Raw genomic sequence first — 20,893 nt, forward strand, 5'->3', positions numbered from 1 at the left:
ACATCCATATATATATACATACATCCATCCATATATATACATACATCCATATATACATACATACATCCATCCATATATATACATACATACATCCATATATATATACATACATACATCCATATATATACATACATACATCCATATATATATACATACATACATACATCCATATATATACATACATACATCCATATATACATACATCCATCCATATACACATACATACATCCATCCATATACACATACATACATCCATCCATATACACATACATCCATCCATATACACATACATACATACATACATACATACATACATATATACCGTATTTTCCGGACTATAAGTCGCACCGGAGTATAAGTCGCACCAGCCACTTTATCCATTATAAAGAAAACAACCATAAATAAGTCGCACCGGAGTATAGTCGCACCAGCCACTTTATCCATTATAAAAGAAAATAACCATAAATAAGGTCCACTGGACTATAAGTCCCATGGACATACAGGTATGTTAACATGAAAAGTTCAGATGATAATATTGTGACGGCTACCGTTTTCGGATGCATATTCACCAGTCGCAACTTGTAATCTGCAGAGTATGATTTTCTTTTTGGTGGCATTTTTTCGGGCCTTCTCCGTTGTCTTGTTATGTTATCAGTAACGTTAAAATTTTTATTTTTCTATGGTAGTCAGAAGTCGCAGGAACAGTCACACAAGCCTCGAGTGCCCTCTCGTGAGCTGCATTTTACCTACGGATATGTTTGTATTTTGCAGACCACATTGCGAGCCGAACCATGCAGCGCCTACCTGCGCAGCTCATGACCTCCCAGCGGTGTCGATCCAGCTCCTTCCAAGTGGAGACGCTAATCCTCCGCCGTCGCTCACCCAATGCAGCTCTCAGCGTCAACTTAAACACTCTGCTCACATTGATATCCAAGGGTTGAAGCTGTTCTGTTCGCCAAGCCGGAATAACAGCAAGCACCGAGTTCGTCAGCTTCACACGCTGTGGGTGAGGTGAGGAATACGCATCCAAAGTTCTGTTCTCTGATTGGTTATTGCGACCAGCGTGAACTATAGGATGGCCGTCATACTACAGTGCCCATGATGCATTGCATTTCCTTTTCCGGTGGCCATTTTAAAACATAGATCGACTCTGTCACGTAAAATTGTTTGTTACAGTAAATTAATTGAGATCCTACCGGTATATGTTTTCATTTATAAGTCGCACCGGAGTATAGGTCGCACCCCCGGCCAAAACATGTAAAAAAGTGCGACTTATAGTCCGGAAAATACGGTATATATATATAAAATAGTCAAGTGGCCTCTGTGTGTGGCTTCAGTCACTGAAAAACTGGGGAGAACTGACATGTACCGTTTGGGATGCTTATGTATATTGGGTCAAGGATGAATGCTGAGATAACAGAAAGTTGACAGGACTAATATTTTTGGAGAAATTACAGATATTAGCTGTGAACAAAGGATGTTGTGCTGCAATGCACCATGGGAGTTTGGTGTTTTCAAAGTTGTTATTGTGGTTCATGTTAGTTAACAGTGTTGTTAGTGTCATTGACCTGTGCTTTTGTAGGTTCAATTGGTTTAGTCAGTTTAGCTAAGTGTCATGTTGCATTACCATGAGTGGGAAGTGTACTGCGTTTGATGGTTTCCCGCCACGGTCTCTGTTGTGAGTGTGAAAAAAATAAAGCACCTGCTTGGGTCAGAATGCAGAAAAGTCATCAAGCTCTGACTCGGTTTTCTTTCTTCCACGCAGCTTACCACAATATGTTACAATCAAAGTGAGGTCTGTGTACATGTATACGTGCGTGCATACGTGTGTGTGCTATAACCTTTGATCACAAACAAACTGGTGAGGGCTGACATTGCTGTTTTGTATACGTATGTATTTTGGGTCAAGGACGGAACACCACCAAAAAGGAACACTGATAGGAACTAATGTTTTTGGAGAAACTACAGATATTAGCTAACAACACTGAACATTGGACATTTGATAATTACATTCTGGACTCACATGCCATTCCAGGAAGAGGTGGTAAATCATTGATATATTAAAAGCCAAGTGGCATCTGTGTACATTAGGCATGAGTGATTTTATTTAGTAAGTTCAAAGTAAGTACATAATATAATTGTAAATATGTAACCATACAAGGATGAAGGTGAAAACATGTATTCCATTGTGGTCCATTTAAAAATCAATGACAAAATAGAACCAATAATAATAATAATATTGTGAGATTTATTGTCATTGTCATTACACGAATGCAACAACAATGAAATTATATTTACACTCCAATTACCTCAGACAAGATACAGCAATTAATCCACAATTATTACTTACCGTAATAATGGCACGCATCAGAATTAAAGACAACACATATACATTTGACATTGTTTATGTGCACTAAACCTGAAGCAGTCTGTCATCCGAATTGAGGTAAAGTGGGTGAAGGCTGCAGCAAGCGGGACCCGCGCCACCCAGATATTAGTACAGATAATAGTACATATATGATAATAAGAACAAAAATAATTTATAAATACATTAAGACAGCAAATTAACGTTTAAAAAAAATTACATAATTAACAGGAAAAAAAGGGCTGAGTTCTTCCTCTAAAAACTATTTAGCTCTAAGGTCCAATAAACACTCTTGACTCACACACCATTACAACTCATTATAGAAACTTTGCCTAATTTATTACCATCCTTGTAAAATGTCAGCTACCTATGTTGTAATGACTTTGGAACGCCCTGCCCCAGCACCTGAGAGCGCCACAGTCTGTGGAGTCTTTTAAAAAGCAGCTAAAGGCATTTTATTTAGAAAGATTTTTAATGTGTAATTTAATATGTTTGTTCATTTTTATGTTGTAGCAACTTTTGAGATTTTGTTGGAAATGTAAAGTCATTATAAACACAATTATTATTATTATTATATTATAAACACTACCCAATCTAGATCCCCACAGGCATGTGCTAGTGTATCAGCTGGGACATAATAACTGATTTGCATCAACACAGAGTAAGCATGAATCAGGAAGCGTATTTGCAGTATCAGCTGACAGAGGCCCAAGGACGACAGTGCACTGATTGACTAAGTTTGAGTGGAGTACATCATGTGAATGGAAAGAGTTGGCCGCCTGCATTGGCTCACAGTTATGGGCTCACACACTCATTCAATTTTAACATGACGCTGCTTAGAATTGACATACACAACTTCTTTGTTACACAATCCTGATTCTCTAGGAAGGCAGTGGCATAATGGTTTGCACGTTGGACTGGGATGCCAGCAATCTGGGCTCGCTTTCTGATTGCAAACAGCTCCTAACGGGGCATGTCAACAGGAGTGCTAGGGAGGATGAGAGACACGTGCTGTGGCCTTTCTGGAAATAAGCTTCGGATTTTCGTTGGCTACCCACGCTAAATAACGAACCTCTTCTTCTTCTCTGACAGAATGCTGATGATAAGTATTATTTCTAGCTTTCATGGAAAGTACTGGCTGTCTCAGTGCTCCATACCAAAGTGCACGACTGCAGCTTCAGGCTGTCAGAATAAAATCGTTCATCCACACTGACATGCATTAAGCTACAGATCCACATCAAAAAGGTTTTGTTACCCAGAAGCAGTGTCACATAAAATGCCAATGCACCCTAAAGAAGTAAGCTGAAAAAGCCTCTATCAAACATTCTGAATACACTGCTCACAAATAGTAATGTTCTTTTCAGCTAAAAAAAACACATGCCATCTGACTTAACAAAAAAACAAACAAAAAAAAATTAAGGTGATCTGGTGTAAGTTGTATAAATATCTTCAAGCAGAGTGCCAGTGCTTCTCTGAAAGTGGCAGACTAGCCCTGAGGGGAAAAGATGTTTCTGTCTAAGTGACATTCAGCATTATGTTAAAGCAGAGAAACAACCAGGCCTTTGACATGAGCCTTTTCATCATGTGACCACTGCGTGTGTGCAGAGTTCAGTGGCATTACACATAGCGCATCCTCTGCTGATTTCTGGTCAATGTTTTGTCACCTTTAGCTCTTTTTTCCCATTTTGTCATAGATTTAGACCTCTAATCTGTCATCGATGTGACAGGCTGGAACCTGGTGCATTCCAACCTGTCACATCGATGACATGTGTGGCATATTTGTGGTGTGTAAGGGCCGGCCAGGTGATGAAGAAAGTACTGACCAAAGCTGTCACTGACAACCATGTATGACGTGTTTGTGGCTGTGCAACACAGCCTCTAAATACCACAAACAACATATCATCTGTGTGAGAGTAACTATACATTTCAGTCAAGGCAACAATATATAATATGTCTCATTTCCAGAGCTGCAATAAGGATGTGCACATAACCTTTTAATTATCCCTTTATCCACTGTCTTGGTAATTACTGTATTCTTCCATTTACTGTACATTTGTTCTCAGAGACTGCATTTATTTCAATGTACAGAATACAGAAGACTTTGATATGAATGAAACATAAAGGCAGAAAGCACAAAGCATTCTCACAAAGCACAAGGAGTTATCACAGCGTTTCCAAGTGTCAAGAACTGGAGTGGGAAGTACAATAAAGAAATTCAAAGACAGCTACACAGTACAGAACAAGCTTGGGAGATGTATAAAGTAAAAGATTTCTGACTCTTGGGGGGGGGGGGGGGGGGGTCTAGTGAGCGAAGTGTCTAAATACCCCAGAACAACTGCCAAGACACTCGAATCATTTAGCGAAGTCAGGAATTATAGTCTCACAGAAGATAATCACTACAGCCCTGAACAGGAATGGACTGCGAGGTTGCAGACCAAGAAAATGTCCACTCCTGCAGAAGAGACACCTTCAAGCCTGACTGAAGTATGCCAAGGACAACCTGGAGAAAGTTTATGCATACTGAAAGCATGTCCTTTGGTCAGATGAGACAAAACTAGAGCTCTCCGAGAAGTCATAACAACATTGTTTACGCTTGGAGAAAGAAGAGAGAGGTGTAGAACACAAAGAACACTGTCCCCACAGTAACACGGCGGTGGGAGTATCATGTTGTGGGGATGCTTCAGTGTGTCTGGAACTGGGAATCTCCTCAAGGTGGAAGGAATCATGAAGAAAGAAGGATATGTGAACATTTTGAAAGAACGCATCAAGCAGTCAGCCGTAGAACTGGGTCTGGGTCATCACTTTGCCTTCCAACATGACAACGACCCAAAACATATGTCGCTCTTGGTGAAGAACTACCTCCAAAAGACCAAAGGGAATATTATTAACAGGCCTGTACATAGCTCTGACTTGACTCCCACTGAAAATATGTGGGATGAACTGACAACCAAGGTCCATGCTAAAAGACCATCAAATCTGGAAGAGCATGAGAGATTCACCAAAGAAGAATGGGCTGGGATTCCTCAGGAGACATGTCTGAGACTTGCTGAAAGCTACAACAGATGACTGCAGGCTGTTATCTAGCAAAAAGGACACACAGCTGAGTATTAGAATTTTGGGAATTAATAATTTTGACCCTGGTAGTTTATGTTTTAAATATAATTTTGTTTCTGTGTGCAAAGTAAAATAATGTAAACATCTAAAATGAAACTAGGACCCCGTCACCCCTTGGTCCACGTTAGTTACAATTGACAGAGGCAAAGTGACCACCTGCCATTCATTATCAACCAGAGTGGAAGTTGTACAGCAGCAAGAGACAAATGGTCACCATGCCCAAACCTAGGCAATGGCCAAAATAGACAAGAAGGCAGTGTGATGTCTGTTGGTTGGGTATGGGTTACATTTGCAGTTATTTATAATAAAGTTCATGTTTGAACTGTCAAAAACAAGCCTCCATGGCATTTCTTTGCCATAAGGGTTTGACAACAAGATGTTAGGAATCAATGCCATTTTTTAAATATATCGGTATCATAAATTATGTACTTCCCAATATCATTATCAGTATTGGCTCACAAAAAAAAAAAAAAAAAAAAAAAAAAAAAAAAAATCATACTGGGCTCTATTACAAGTGTATTTAAAGCTCACCAAATGGTTTTCCATTGCACTGCCCCTGCGGTTATTTTACCATCACATCCATAGCAAGGGTCTCATGTCAAATGTCATTAAATTCAAAGAGCTCTGCAACACAGCGAAGAGGGTGATGACTCAATCAGTTGAGTAAATGACTGATGAAAATCACTCAGAAGGAATGGTTGGAGGCCACTGGAACATATGACCAGGGTTTTGAAGCTTGATGCTCTGAGCCTAAAAAGAGGCCAGCGTCACATTTCATTTTCTGAATCATATTATCTCAAATCAAAAGTACGCTAGTGGGAAACATTCATTTACAGAGGGGAAATTTCACTCATGGAAAATACATTCAGCAATACAGACTAGACTGAAAGAGTTCTGTGTAATACCTGAGGTACTCACTGCTGTAGAATAAGGGTTCATATTACAGGCATTTTCAGCCCAGCATCCACAACCATAATGAGCAGCCTGGCAAAAGCAAACATATAACAGCAAATTTCAATTCCAATCTATCAACATAGCGAATACATAAACAATTTATCAATAAAATTAAAGCTTTGGCACGAGCCTGAGAATGACTGACCTCAGACTCCTTTACATTTCAGGACTTGCACAGCACAAGTGGGAGACTCGTGAGTCTCTAGTCTCCTTCGAGCATGGTCTATCAATTTTTGATTACTGCTTGACTTGACACAGATTTACTATAATTACCATACCATTTGTATTTAATAAAAGTGACTTTGAAATGTTAATGTATCCCGCCCCCAACTTCTCTCTCTCAAAAAAAAAAAAAAAAAAAAAAAAAAAACTAACTGTAAAAGTAAAGATTAGTTAAGATAATCCTCATATTTACAATAAACTGTCCCTAACAACTTTTTTGGAATGTGTGCAGGCTTTAAATGCAACAATGGCTCTATATTAAAAAATGAAATTAAGTTTATGACACAAAAAATGAAATATCTTTGGTTCCTACTGTCTGCAATGAAATAAAAGTCAACAGAAGTCGCTTTTTTTTTTATTTAATTTTCCATATCATACCAAATTTTCTGGTTTAGGGTTGTAAATAGACCACTGTGAGACAACATGGCCAGAGTTCAAAATATCACCAAACAAAGAAAATAAATATTTTTATGAAATTCCGATCTGCTTCAAGGACAAATCAACTGTGTTGTTCGTAAAGGCATTGGCGCATGCACGCTTACATGCACAAAGAGAAAAAGAAAGAGAAGACCTGTTCACCTGGCCCACTCTACCGGGGTGTTTCAAGGCAAGTCCGCCACTGGATACTGCTGCAGCAACGTTCCCGTCCAGGTCTACCACAATGGCTCCAACTGTGTCGAGACAAGCTGAGCGATTTTCCTACAGTTCAGAAGGACTCACATGAGAGGAAGAACAAAGGTGTGCATTCATAACGGAAGTACAGTAAAACTCACCTAAACCATCTTCGTATATACTGGATAATATTCGCACTCACCGGACAAAAGCAAAAGTCCCAGTGGTTTTGTATGGTTTTTCATGTAATAAACACCATATACAATGGATTTTTGCTCACATCGGACAAAGTGAGGCGATGATTGCCTCATTTCACGACTGACACTTCGAAATGATGTAGGTTCAGCAGCATGTCAGAATCAGATGTGCTGCTGTGGCACTCTGATGAGTCCCCCATCTTTTATTATGAAATGATGCTGAATTTATGTGGAAATGATTGTTGTACAAAAGTTTTAGATATCTGTCGCTGAGATAGACGACGAATGGAGTGCAGTTTTAAGCAGAAATGAGGTGATAATCGGTGAATCGCTGCTGACACTCAGAAATTACGCTGCTGATGATCCAAAATGACGCATATGCAGTGAAGGCAGGGCGGACAATTTTTAGGGGGAACCGTTCGGCCCGCGAGACCGGCTCTTATTTAAGGCAGGCATTCAGACGAAATATTGACCTGGTCATTAAGTGAGGCAGGTCTCGATTCAGGATTCCCCACAGACCACTGGGCACCTCCTGACCAGGCTTGGGGAGTAACGGAATACATGTAACGGCATTACGTAATTAGGATACAAAAAAAGGTAACTGTATTCCGCTACAGTTACAGAAAAAAAAGACGTATTCAGATTACAGGTATATTTAGTAAAAATGGGGATTACGTCACAGGATTACAATTTTATTGCATTTTATGATATTATCCAGGGTTCTAGCTAGCGCAAACTTGCGTTACGGCCCGTTACGCTAGAATTTTGGACCCCTTACAATTTTCAGTACAGCGTCTGTAATCAACCGTTTCTGCAGCGCGACTCCAGTTTGAAGCATGAATTGAAGCATTGCTTCGATTCAATGGATCGTGGCTCTTTGATTCACTGCTCTTCAGAAGCGGTAAGTCCGCTTCTTCACCCCTCTGAAAGCCATTAAAATATCATGAGTCACTTTTGTGTGGATTAAAGTCACTAACTGGGACTCTGGTCTTGTTGCAGTCGAGAAACGAGAATCGGCCTCCATTCTGTCACAGCTTCAAATGCTGCGCGGCTCTCCGCTCGGAATTAATAACTTCAAAACAAATCGCCGCTTTAAATAAAATTACACCTCTTACAAATATTGCAATACAGACAATAACCTACAATCGACTAAAACATTTTTCCTCCCAAAATGAGACGTCTTGCATTCTTTATAAACATGACCTGCAGCACATCTGCAAGAGCTCAGCTCATGGGTATGGAAAGACATTCATGCCAATAATAATGTCTGAAAGGAAATGCTTTGACAAAAACTAACAGATTTTATTTCTGTTTATGTCCAGAGATCAAGGATCCACCATGTAGAGTTTATTATGTCTAGAGTTTAAGGATCCAGTAACCAATTTCATATTTATTTACTTTAAGACTCAATAAAATTTTGTTCAATTTCAACTTAATCAGCTTATAAAGCACCAAATTAGAACAAAAGCCGTCTCAAGGTGCCTCACACTGAGCAGTTCAACATAAAAAATAAAAATAAATAAATAAAAATAAATCAATACCTAATTAAAAACAGAAGTAAAAAAAAATAAAACATAAAATAAAAACTACTCATAAGAAGAGAATAAAAATAGGTTTTAAGTCTTGACTTAAAAATGTCCAAGGACTCCGACTGCCTCACTGAGGGCCATGTACTGGTAACCCAGAATGAGATTGCCCACTCAACAAACTTCCCCAGCCTTCTGGACATGATGAAGGAACTTGGGCTGTCATACCTGGCTTTTCCCCCTTTGGGTACCCCTAGAATGGCCAATTTTTAACTTAAATTCTCAAAAGCTGCCCCCCTCCCCCCGTCGCTTTGCTCCCGCGACATTACCACTACGCTAAAATTTTATCCTAACCGGGCAAAATATTGATGAAGTTCCCGGATGTTAATGCATTTTCAATGGAGAGCCGCGACTGGACACACTCAGAAAAATGCTCGCAAATACGTGTTAAAAAATGCCATTTTGACCTAGATATTGAGCCAGTACACTGAAAAAGTGAAACACAGTGCACTTCATTCAAAGTACTTATTTACATTGGTCTAATGGAAAAATTGTGGTTTCCAGTTTAAAACTGCTAGAATTACTTTACAAAATCCTACATATACACTGTGAGAAACTAAAAAATTAGCTGTAACAAATTACATCAATTTTTTTAAGTTGATCCAAAGTAGCATTTTTTTCAGTGTAAAATTAAGTTACATTAAATTATGTCAGGAAAGTATTAAACTTACTCTGACACACACACATTCCCAAATATTAGTGTTGAAAGTTACATGGATCTGCGCTGTTCAAGCTGCTGAGCTGAGGCGTCCTGCAGCTGCTGTTCAATGCAGCTCCTAAAACCATTACAATACATTTATATACATATTTTTTTTTACTATCCTTTATTGACTGAGTTTCATTCATGAAGTCAGTGGTGTGGGTACACATCTCTATGTGTGGGTGTGACTGTGAGCAGCACAGTGCGCGGGTCATTATAATCTCATTATTTTAAGGTGCAAATTAAAAAAAATCCCCAGTCTTGTCGAACAATTTTAATCACCAACGACAAGTATTTTAACTAGACATTGGTCTAGCAGTGGAAAATATCAACTAGACATAAGTGAAGAGTTAATGGTCCGTGTCATCGGGCGACACAGGTACGGCAGGAAACATATAGCTGTTTATCATCCAAATATCACGGACAAAGTGACAAGAAGAACCAAAACCACTTACTTATGGAAGGAAATATTGTCTCCCTTGTTCCTCCGTTTGTGGCTTTGCCAACATGCGCAGCTTTCCGCATATTCCACCTGTTTCTTGAACTTCTATGCACACAAATCACTAACTTGCCCAGAATAAAAATGGCGATCACAACCTCCTTACTGACAGGATTTACTTAATGGTTTCATTATGCTTTTGTTCTTATTTTGAAAGTTCAATAAGTGGACTGATATATTAAACATGGTGCGAATTTACTGAACAAGTAGTAGACTTTTGTTTTGTATATTGTTCTGCAAAGCCACTTTTAATTACAAATTCATCCGCACATGCCTGAGTTTTCATTATCCTTCATTTGTTTGGCATTTTTTTGTTGAAAATTTAGCAGGTGAACACTGGGTGTGTTTAAAACAATATTGTGGCGCTCTTAATTCATAATGTAAAGTAAAGTAAAGTAAAACAGAGCATGCCATGTAAAAGAAACAGTTTGCTTGCTTAATAAAACTGTACTATGTAGTCAAAACTATTTATATTTAGTTTCTTTTGTCTGTATTAGCATATTTGATATTGGAGTAATCCAGAAGTAATTGAAAGTAATCAAATTACATAACTTTAATATTATGGTACTTGGATTACGTTACTGATTACATTTTTCAACAGGTAACTAGTAACTGTATCGGAATACATTTTTAAAGTAACCCTCCCAACCCTGCTCCTGACTATAACTAATGTGTTAGATACTTATAACTGCTTTGTCCATTTCGTACGTTTAACGGATTTGTCCATTTTATACATATAACGGATATCGATTATAACAGACATAATTCGCTGGTCCACCTGAAACTATTACGCGAGTTCGACTGTATTTTCAATCTCAAATGTTATAATATCAGTTATATTTCCTCTGCTACAACTACAGTTTATATGATGGTCTTGTTACCATTCATCACAGAGTAACCATGTACACCTTCTCCCACAAAAAATTTTTTCCCACTCTACTCCTAAGTGGTTGTAGCACAGCTACACAGCTTTTACATGAAAGAAGGCTCACTGCTTTTCAAACACTGATCCCTTGATTATTACCATGCAGCCACATGGTTGCTGCATTTCTTGTGTTTATACAGAATTTATTTGCAGTCTCAATGCATAGTGGATTGATGGGTGGATGTATTTATGTGACACAGAATCTATGAAAACACGGTTCCTCTTTCACGACATTAAAATAATTACAGACAGTAGAAACTGTAAATTACTGACTGAAAATATAATTAACCTCCACACTCTGAAGCAAAGACATCTTTGGCAAAGGAAATTTACAAAATGTAGGATGCACAGTATGGGCAGCATGGTGGCCAGGTGGTCAGCCCATTTGCTTCCAAAACAGAAGGTTCCCAGTTCAAGATCACCTGTAACTATTCTACTTGTAATGTGGAGTTGAGGCAGGAAGGGCATCCGGCTTAAAACTAATACCAAATCGACATGCAAGACCCACATCGGCACTGCTGTGGCAACCCTGAACAAAAAGGGAGAAGCCAAAAGAATGTACTTCCTTGGATACACTGTATGAGCAATTTATAATTCACTTTGTTGAGGCATTCATATTTAACCAAAATGTGGCCTAACTTCAATCATTTGTTTTCCTTCCCTGATTGCAGTTTTCTTTGGAAATGACATAGGAATTATCATAATTTAGACTGTGTGAATCATGACGGTCCACAGGGTAACGGTGAAAAATGACTATTAAAATACATGAATGGAAAGCCACACCTACAACCATCTGAAAATCCACAGTGAACCAGCACTAAAACGTCTGCAGAGGATAAAGGCATGTCCCATCTTTCTCATGCTCCCCTAAATCAGCACTGTATCCAATCCAAAATTGCTATATGCCAGACAGAGTGAGAATCAGCTATTTCCCGACACCACAAAACTATCCTGCTATTCTTTATAAGTGTCCTTAAATAAGGGGAAAATGCACACTAAATAACAGCAGTAAAACCAAAAACCCTGATTAAAATAATACTGACATATGTTACACTATCTCTAAACAATGCTATTATAAACCATCGCCACACAGGTATCAATAACCAAAGTGAACACAGAATGGAAGCATTTTATTGCTTGGGGGGGGGGACTATTTATGACAATTAAAACCAGACTTTATGCTGTAATTTTGGTCAAAACCATGAACTACCACTCTTTATACAAAAATTGGCAAATTCTGATGAATAAAATATTCACAATGCCAACTCTGTGTAACATAGAGGTGCGGTGATGGTCTAGTGGTTAAGGTGTTGGGCTTGAGTCCAGAAGATCATGGGTTCAAATCCCCACCTGACTGGAAAATCACTAAGGGCCCTTGGGCAAGGCCTTTAATCCCCTATTGCTCCCGGTGTGTAGTGAGTGCCTTGTATGGCAGCACACTGACATCGGGGTGAATGTGAGGCATTACTGTAAAGCGCTTTGAGCGTCTGATACAGATGGAAAAGCGCTATATAAATGCAGTCCATTTACCATAGAGTAATACCAGAGTGAACATGAACATTTAAATTCTGATCTGAGATCAGTTGAAGTCCCCCAGAAGGTCTCGTCTAATTAATCTTAATAGGTCCAGCAGGTTTGTTTAACATAGAGAAAGAACGTAAACTCAAGCCTTACTCCCATTACACTGACGACCCATTTGACACATAAATCGTTCATTTCATCACATAGTAATAATAAGTATAAGTCAAAATAAAAGTAGATCTCAGTTGTTAGACTTCTTTGCATTTGTGGAAATTCAATTATATTGAGAATTAATGTAACTTAACTAAATAAACAATACCACTGTTCCAAAAACAGATCCAACTTAACATATCCAGTGAATGTATTCATTACGTAGCGGCCCATTTAACACAATTCAGACCGTAGCCAAGATAAACTCTCCCACCATCTTTATTACTACCAAGTTAAGATCAGAATGAGCGCAGCTACTTTCTACTCAACCCATCATTAAACCATTTTCTTATTGTGCACTGAAGCTTTGCACCAACTGAAGACAAATGAATCATTTTTTTGGAACACATTTGTGCAAGATGGTATGCCATTTTCTTTGATGGGCCTGTAAGCATGAAGAGCAGATGGTATTTTAATGTCTTACATGGGTAGTGCATTTTTAAAATTCAATATTCCACTTCTGAAAGTTTTTTGATAGTCCCTTTAGTTTTTAAAAAAAATTCTTATTAAGCTTTTTGAAATATCCTGAAACAATGTACATAGCGAATATTGGTGGTGATTCTTTGTAGCTTATGCTGATTTACTCTTTGGGACATCCAGAGAATTTGTGGGACAGGATGGATATTATAGCCAGCATATACACTGGTACTATGAGTGCTGAACAGAACAGGGCAGACTCACTAATGTTTTCCCAGTGAATACTGCCATTCATCTCGAATGTATGTGGCTCCTACACTGCTCAATGCTTTGCTGGACTGGGTGTTGAGTGGTATTGTGGAAACTAGCATCTTAGATGCCATTGTTAGTTTGCAAAGGTTTACAGACCTTGACTTAATGGACGATGCTATGAACTTTGTGGAATCAATGGATGCCCTGATTACAGCACTTAAAAAAAAATTGAATGAGGATTCGGAGCATTTAGGTTTACCATTTTCCTGGATCAAAACTAAAGTCCAAGTCACACTGTGTCGGATGAAGCAGTAGTATGAGTAATGGATATGAAATTCTGATATCCCTTCAAGTCCATTTTATCTTGTACAAATCATCTTCTCATTTGTGAAATGTGTTGTCAATTGATGTCTGGTGAGTCCCTCAAATGTTTTGTGCATGCTCAAAACTCTGAGCAGACATTACATGGCATGCTTCCATGGTAGTTGCACAATTACCATTTTGTCCTGTACTTGTTCATTAGCTTGCCAGTGGACGTCGGGCAGACTTTAGTTTTATTTGTGCATTATCTGTTAGTCTTCTGTTCACGTCCAGAAGCACTACACACCCACAGTCAGTAGTTGTGCACTCATTCCATCAGAGCCCCAAATCCAACAGAAACCAAGAGATTATGTGATTTTTGCCATGAGACAAATTATTTAAATCCCTTACTAATCAGCTGACTCAATCTGTCACAGTGTGACTACACCTTAAGATCCAGGCTTACAATGACTTTGTATATTCTGCCATCAGAAGTGTATCTGTATGCTGTGAAAGGGTCAAACTTGTGGAAATATTCACTTTCCCAGCAAGAACAGTCACATCTCTGGACACATTGTCTCTGAGATCAAGAGATTCCTGAACATATGGAGAAACTTATGGAGGAAAATGGGAGCAGCAAATTGCTTCTGCAATATTAAAATTGTATACATTCTTAATGACATTAACCAGTTTTGACTCTTGCTACAAGGATGTACGGTGCCCTGCAAAAGTATTCCAACACTTAGTATTTCACAGATGTTAAATTTGTTTATGCATTTCTAACACAAAAATACAAAAGATAAAAAAAATTCTCAAATTATCTAACTGAGCGATCTAAATTATCTAAACTGAATGCTCACCCTTACACAGCCAGTTAAGGGTGAGCAATTTTGATACTTGCACAACTTTGATGCACGCACTTGCACACTCTGTGTCGTGCAGGAGAGTAAACCCGTTGTTAACTGGTGTAGACTGAACGTGAGAGGGGTGCTGGCGAGTGCAACTGCGCAAAGAGAATTTTTAAATGTTCAAAAAATCTTTCAGGCATAAATGTCACGCAACACTGCGCAATCTACTCGCCAACACTACTGAAGATGTTCACAAGCTTGTTGCCATAGCAACTGATACCAATACACGTATTGGATTGACTGTACATAAGAGAAGAAGAATCAAAAGAAAATATCATCAGATCATACATGCATTCATGTGGTAATTCATGCAATTGAGTTAGAAGCATGCGTTCAATGACCTGATTAAAAAGGGGTATCAAACCAGTATAAGAGGAGTCCCCAAAATTCTGCAAACTCCTATATAAAGTAGAGATGTTAGTTTATCCTGCAAATTTTGTTAAAAAAGGTTGATGGTGCGGGCCACCAGGTGGCATTAAACATCCTCAAAATTGGTCAAGTCAAGTACTTTGGCGCCCCCTGGTGGCCAGCGCCATCAAGACCCTGATGTTTTTTTCAGTTGCATTTGATAGAATAGGGCCTATATTTGTTGATAACATTGAAATTTGGTTGGGGTCTTGATGGCGCAGAAGGTTATGGGGCTTTAAATACAGCCAATTTCACAAAATGATCAGACTTTGAGCGCCCCCTATATTCAGCACCATTGAACGCCCAACGTAATATGTATATATAAGATGAAAGAGTTTGCCTCCATAAGTCATTTGATAGTTAAATTGGCTGTAGGACTTGATGGCGCTGAATGTTACATCACTTGAAAGATGGGAATTTAATGAAATATCAGTTTTTTGCATATTTTTGCCTTGAACTTTGATGACCCCTGCCAAGGTCACTGTTTGATTTTTGGTCAAAAATTTTGGGAAAGTTCATTTCTTGGTAGGTTCCATCTCTGAGCCATGTTTCGTTGAAATCCAAGTCGGCTTGAATCACAGCCCGTCTGATCTTTAACAAATTTGGCTCTTAACACAGACAGACAAACTCATTCACATGCTCACTCACATCGACAGTCTATAGTTAACCAAATCACCTAACCTGAGGCAACAGCTTTAAACACTGAAACACACACAAAGGCACACACTATGGTTCTGTTGCTAATTTTATGGATGTTAGAAAGCACTTTGTGACATTTCTTTGACAAAGCTACAGAAATAGTTACTAATTACAAAATTAAAGATGGTTGGTTGGATCAAGTAATCCTGATCAAATATCTCCAATTTAATTTGTGAAATGATTTTAGCATCTTCAAACCCATCAAAATGAATTTAACAAATGTAACCACTAACATTACTTACATTTTCGCTTGACTGTCGCCTTTTTTTTGTCTGATTATGTCCTGTATCCATTTTCTCTGCCAGCTCCATCTTGCGCTTGTTCCTCTTGTATGCAGATAAGCTAAATTCTGTGTGAGACAAAATAGTCTTACCTGAAAAGATACGGTTTCTGAAGCACACAATAAATAATTAACACCAAGGTCCTTACAGTATGCCACATCTTGAGGGTGAAAATCTCTGAAAACCAACAGGTTTTATAACAATCATTGAAAATAAGAGTAGACACCAGGTTAAAAACAAGACTATGTTAAAACTAGAGTTCAAGATCTATCTGACACAAATTCTAAATTTTGTGTTCTAAAGTCCTGGTAAACAAGTAAAAATACTTGCAGATCTGCTAAAGCATATTTTGACAATTCTGAAATGGCTAAAATGCAGTTCTTAAATTATACAAATCAGTGAAACAATACTTACTAGTGGCCATTTTCTCTGAGGGGCATGGTGGTAGTCCATGGGTCACAGCCCAGTCATGTGCTCCTCGACCGACTAAAAAGCTGACCATACAAAAACATAATGGAATAAGCGAAATATAGTAATGGGCATGGATTTATATGTAGGATAATCACCAGGGGGGTATTCTGCCAGCTGAAAGTTTCCCTTTTTTTGCTTCAGTCAGCAGACAGTTTGCAACTAAAACAGGATTTTTAATACCTGGAGGAAACGACAAATTTAATACAGGATTAGTCATTCCATTTCTACATTAGAAATAATAATATACTAGACAGTTAATACATAATGATTTGATCAAAAATTGTAAAAAAAAAAAAAAAAGTCCTCCAAGAACAAATTAAAGCTTCCGGTGTCGCCGTCCAAAAGCAACCCCCCCACTAAAAATCAGTTCGCCCTGATTTCACTGCACATGCGCCATTAGCCGCGGTTCACGGATTATTACCTTGTTTCTGCTTAAAACTGTTAAAACTGTACTCTACTCATCATCTATCTCAGCGACAGATATCTGAAACTTTTGTACAACAATCATTTCCACATAAGTTCAGCATTATTTCATCATAAAAGATGGAGGAAGCGATCCGAGAGCTGCGGCTAAATGAGCTGCTAGCTGATGCTTTCACTGTGCGTTGGTCATTTCAAAACATCACAGAGTATTGCCTCATTTCTGCTTAAAACTGACTTTAGTATGATTTAAGAGGTTTTACCTTGTTGTCTGATGAATGGACAAGATTAGGAATGAACATATCAGAGGGACAGCTCAGGTGGGACGGTTTGGAGACCAAGTCAGAGAGGCGAGATTGAGATGGTTTGGACATGTGCAGAGGAGGGACCCAGGGTATATAGGGAGAAGGACGCTGAGGATGGAGCCACCAGGCAGGAGGAGAAGAGGGAGGCCAAAGAGGAGGTTTATGGATGTGCTGAGGGAGGACATGCAGGTGGTTGGTGAGACAGAGGAAGATACAGAGGACAGGGTGAGATGGAAACGATTGATCTGCTGTGGCGACCCCTAACGGGAACAGCCTAAAGACAAAGAAGAAGAAGTCTGATGGTTAATAATCCTATTAATGCATTTGATCGCTTTGGGTGAAGAGGCTCTCTCTGTCTTAGAGGAGCTGCTGAGCTCCGAGATGATGCATGCACAGTGAAGGCAGGGCGGACCAATTTTTAGGGGCAGACCGTTCAATCTGCGAAAACGGAAGCAGAATTATTTCATTTAATAAAAACGAAATGTATGCAAAAAGGCCTGAAAATACTAATTTAGCTAATGTTTTCTTAAACATGTATGAAACAACAAAAAAAAAATCTGTTATAAACCAGGCATTTGAAATACCAGTTGTACTGTAAACTAGGGGTATTTATTAATGCACTGCAGTCAAGTGATTTGAGTTAGCAACCATCTTAGTGGAAAACCCAAATTCAAGTTATTTACAATAACAGGATAAAAACGCACTTACAAAGGCTAGATTACATGTCAACCTTGCAAAGATTAAAAAGGAAAGACTGCTTGCCTGACTGAAGTGCTGGCTTCAGATCACAGCCAAGAAACGTTTACTCATTATGTACCAACTGGAGCATCAAGCAGACATGGTGATAAAAACAATCTGTTGTCTGTTGGACTGCTGTCAAATGCCCCTGAAGTGTTCTTTGAAATACATTGTGAGGTCCTGAAAATGCTTTTGTGAAAGTTAAAAAAAAAGAAAAGAAAAACAACACATATCTCCTGTGTGCTGATGTGAACATATTAACAGATTTCCTTATCATCTTCGTAGTTGAGACAGACTGGGTGGTCCCCAATTATAACAATTTATGATGCCAATTCCCTGCACAAACATATAAAACTCTAAAGCTAAGCTTGCACACAGAAAAGCAATGAAATCATAAGAGTCAATCTGCTAATATGACCAGGGGCCTCATGTACAAAGCGTGACTATGTACAAAAACATGGCGTTCGACCATCTCCACACCAACATTCACATGTATCAAAAGTGAAATGACTGTGGAAATGTGCAGTGCATCACGCAAAAATCCTGGCTGGCATACACACATTTCTCCAGCTATTGTTCCACTGCCAATATGTGCAGATGATGCTGGGACACTGTTAATAGTGTGAAAACAAGAAGTCATCAGAATGACACACTGATGAGCAATTAACACACCACCATGTTTGCAATTACATGGGTGGACATAAAAGCATGAGCAACTAAATGATGAGTAAAATGGCACTATCAATAGCTGCGTTAGCATTGTTAGAAGACCTTGCAAATGGGCTTCCTGGCGACAGGGGCATTCCAGTGTGAGCTGGCAAATCAGTCAGGAGTGTACTAGTCAACCTTGAGCCATGCCAGCTGTGTGGAACGCAATCATCTGAATGTCATCTAGGTATATCACATTCCAACATTAAAGTGCAATTTGCAGCGAGAGCCGGTTTCCCTAATGTAATCGGAGCTATTAACTGCACACATATTGCTATAAAGGCACCATCACAGGGTAAATTTGTTTTTGTTAATAGGAAACAATTTCCTTCCATTAATGTTCACATCATATCTGGTTTGTTATTATCAATGTCATTTCTTTTCTTGATGGTGAGACTGGAGTAGCAGCGCTTCTTAACCGATTGTCTCCCTGTGTTCAGTATTTGTCAATAAACGTGTGTATAAAGCTGTGAATGTCACACACTGTCAGCGGTGGCACACCTCACATTTTTAACTCCAGTGTGTGTGTGCGGTGTTCTAAGCAGACAGCTTTCACAGCCTCACACACACACACACACACACACACACACACACACACACACACACACACACACACACACACACGCTCCCACAAACATTTTTCCAGTTTCATTTTAACAGGGTACCAAATAAATTATCCCTGCATGTCTCCACGTAATTTCCAGTCATCTGTAGGACACACTCAGTATAATTTCTTTTATGTGTTCATGTTGTCTGCTGTGACGGCGTGGGGAATCCCAGCACCAGGGCCTACTTACATGGATTTGCATATTTAAATAAGGGCGTGGCCAGGGCGGAGTTTGGTGCGTGTCCATGTACAAATGGAACGTGCTTGGATCAATGCTTAATCATACTTTGATACATCTGGATAATTTTGTGCTTACACCAGCTTGTGGGTTTTGGTGTACGCCATGTTTCAGTAAGAAATCCATGCAAGTCTTTGCACAGGAGGCCCCCGGTGACTGCAGCAGACAGCCACAACAATAAAGCAACATGACCTAAATACTAACATGGACAGTAACTCACCACTAATGGCACCTACAGCTCCATACTGCAGGGACCTCCCATCCATGATGCTCGCATCACACTCAATCTCACCTGATAAATTCAGGTTGGATCCCATCCCAGCATTGGTAAATGGAGAGTCCTGAGAAAAACATTAAGAACATGAACGAAGAATGAAACTGCATTTTCTGAGTTGTATTGGTCAGTGCTCCTGTATTGAAGACATAATTGTTTTATGCTGAATAACCCAAGAGAAAAAGAGTCAAACCTAAGTTATTACACTTTCTACTGCAATAAGTAATCCTTCAAACAAATTCCAACTGCTCGGGAAAAACAAAGTCCAGCACAACCACCAAATAAAACTGATCATCTGCCTAAGTATGAAAAGCAATAATATTTTATTAAGAATCGAAACAATTCTGCCTGTCACATTCATGCTCTTTCCAAGTTGCAGAAATTGTTTTCTTGAAAATGATAATCAAATAATGTCTTCCTGTTTTTTGTTACTGGCTAATAATTAATCTTCATATTTGTAAGCACTCACGTTTCATTCTGTTTTATCCACCAAATTTTTCCTGAACTAAGTTGAGAGCTGAACTCAAGTTTTCAGCATATCTAAAAACAGTTCTGCTCCACATTTTAATCCTCAAAAAACAAACATATCAAGTCAATATTTGCTTTTATAAACAGTCAGGATAGTCTAAGCCTTACAAATAAGTTGGTAAAGTTTGTCTTGTAAAACGCTTTCATTCTTTGAAAAGGCACTTCGAGTGACATTTCATAACTACCTTTTATTTTTGTTGACTGATGACCTATTTTGGCTTGTTATAATTTGTGACAATTCCTTAAACTGAAGGATTCATACTGTTTATCATGTGCTATATATCTTCTGCGTGTACATCAAACTGACATGGATGTGCTCCTGTTACAAACCAGAAGATGCAACTCTGCATTTAATTTTCATTTCATTCTACAGCGTGAAATAATTAATTTCATTTTGATTTTGTTTATTTAGCACAAAATAAAACACAAAATAA

The 20,893-nt window shown here is 38.7% G+C and overlaps 1 protein-coding gene across 3 annotated transcripts in view; it reads right to left on the bottom strand.

Moving 5' to 3' along the window:
• Positions 1 to 20,893, bottom strand: part of tasp1 (taspase, threonine aspartase, 1) — a 67,470-nt gene that overhangs the window by 37,826 nt on the left and 8,751 nt on the right. For all 3 annotated transcript variants that reach the window (XM_034184832.1, XM_034184831.1, XM_034184830.1), the window contains exons 5-10: positions 19,878 to 19,998; positions 16,737 to 16,821; positions 16,585 to 16,664; positions 16,132 to 16,238; positions 7,235 to 7,354; positions 6,385 to 6,463 (exon numbers count right to left, since the gene is read on the bottom strand). In XM_034184832.1, the coding sequence (XP_034040723.1) occupies positions 6,385 to 6,463; positions 7,235 to 7,354; positions 16,132 to 16,238; positions 16,585 to 16,664; positions 16,737 to 16,821; positions 19,878 to 19,998 (592 nt within the window). The remainder of the gene's footprint in view (positions 1 to 6,384; positions 6,464 to 7,234; positions 7,355 to 16,131; positions 16,239 to 16,584; positions 16,665 to 16,736; positions 16,822 to 19,877; positions 19,999 to 20,893) is intronic.

Source organism: Thalassophryne amazonica, chromosome 13 (assembly GCF_902500255.1).
Source record: "Thalassophryne amazonica chromosome 13, fThaAma1.1, whole genome shotgun sequence".
NCBI lineage: Eukaryota > Metazoa > Chordata > Actinopteri > Batrachoidiformes > Batrachoididae > Thalassophryne > Thalassophryne amazonica.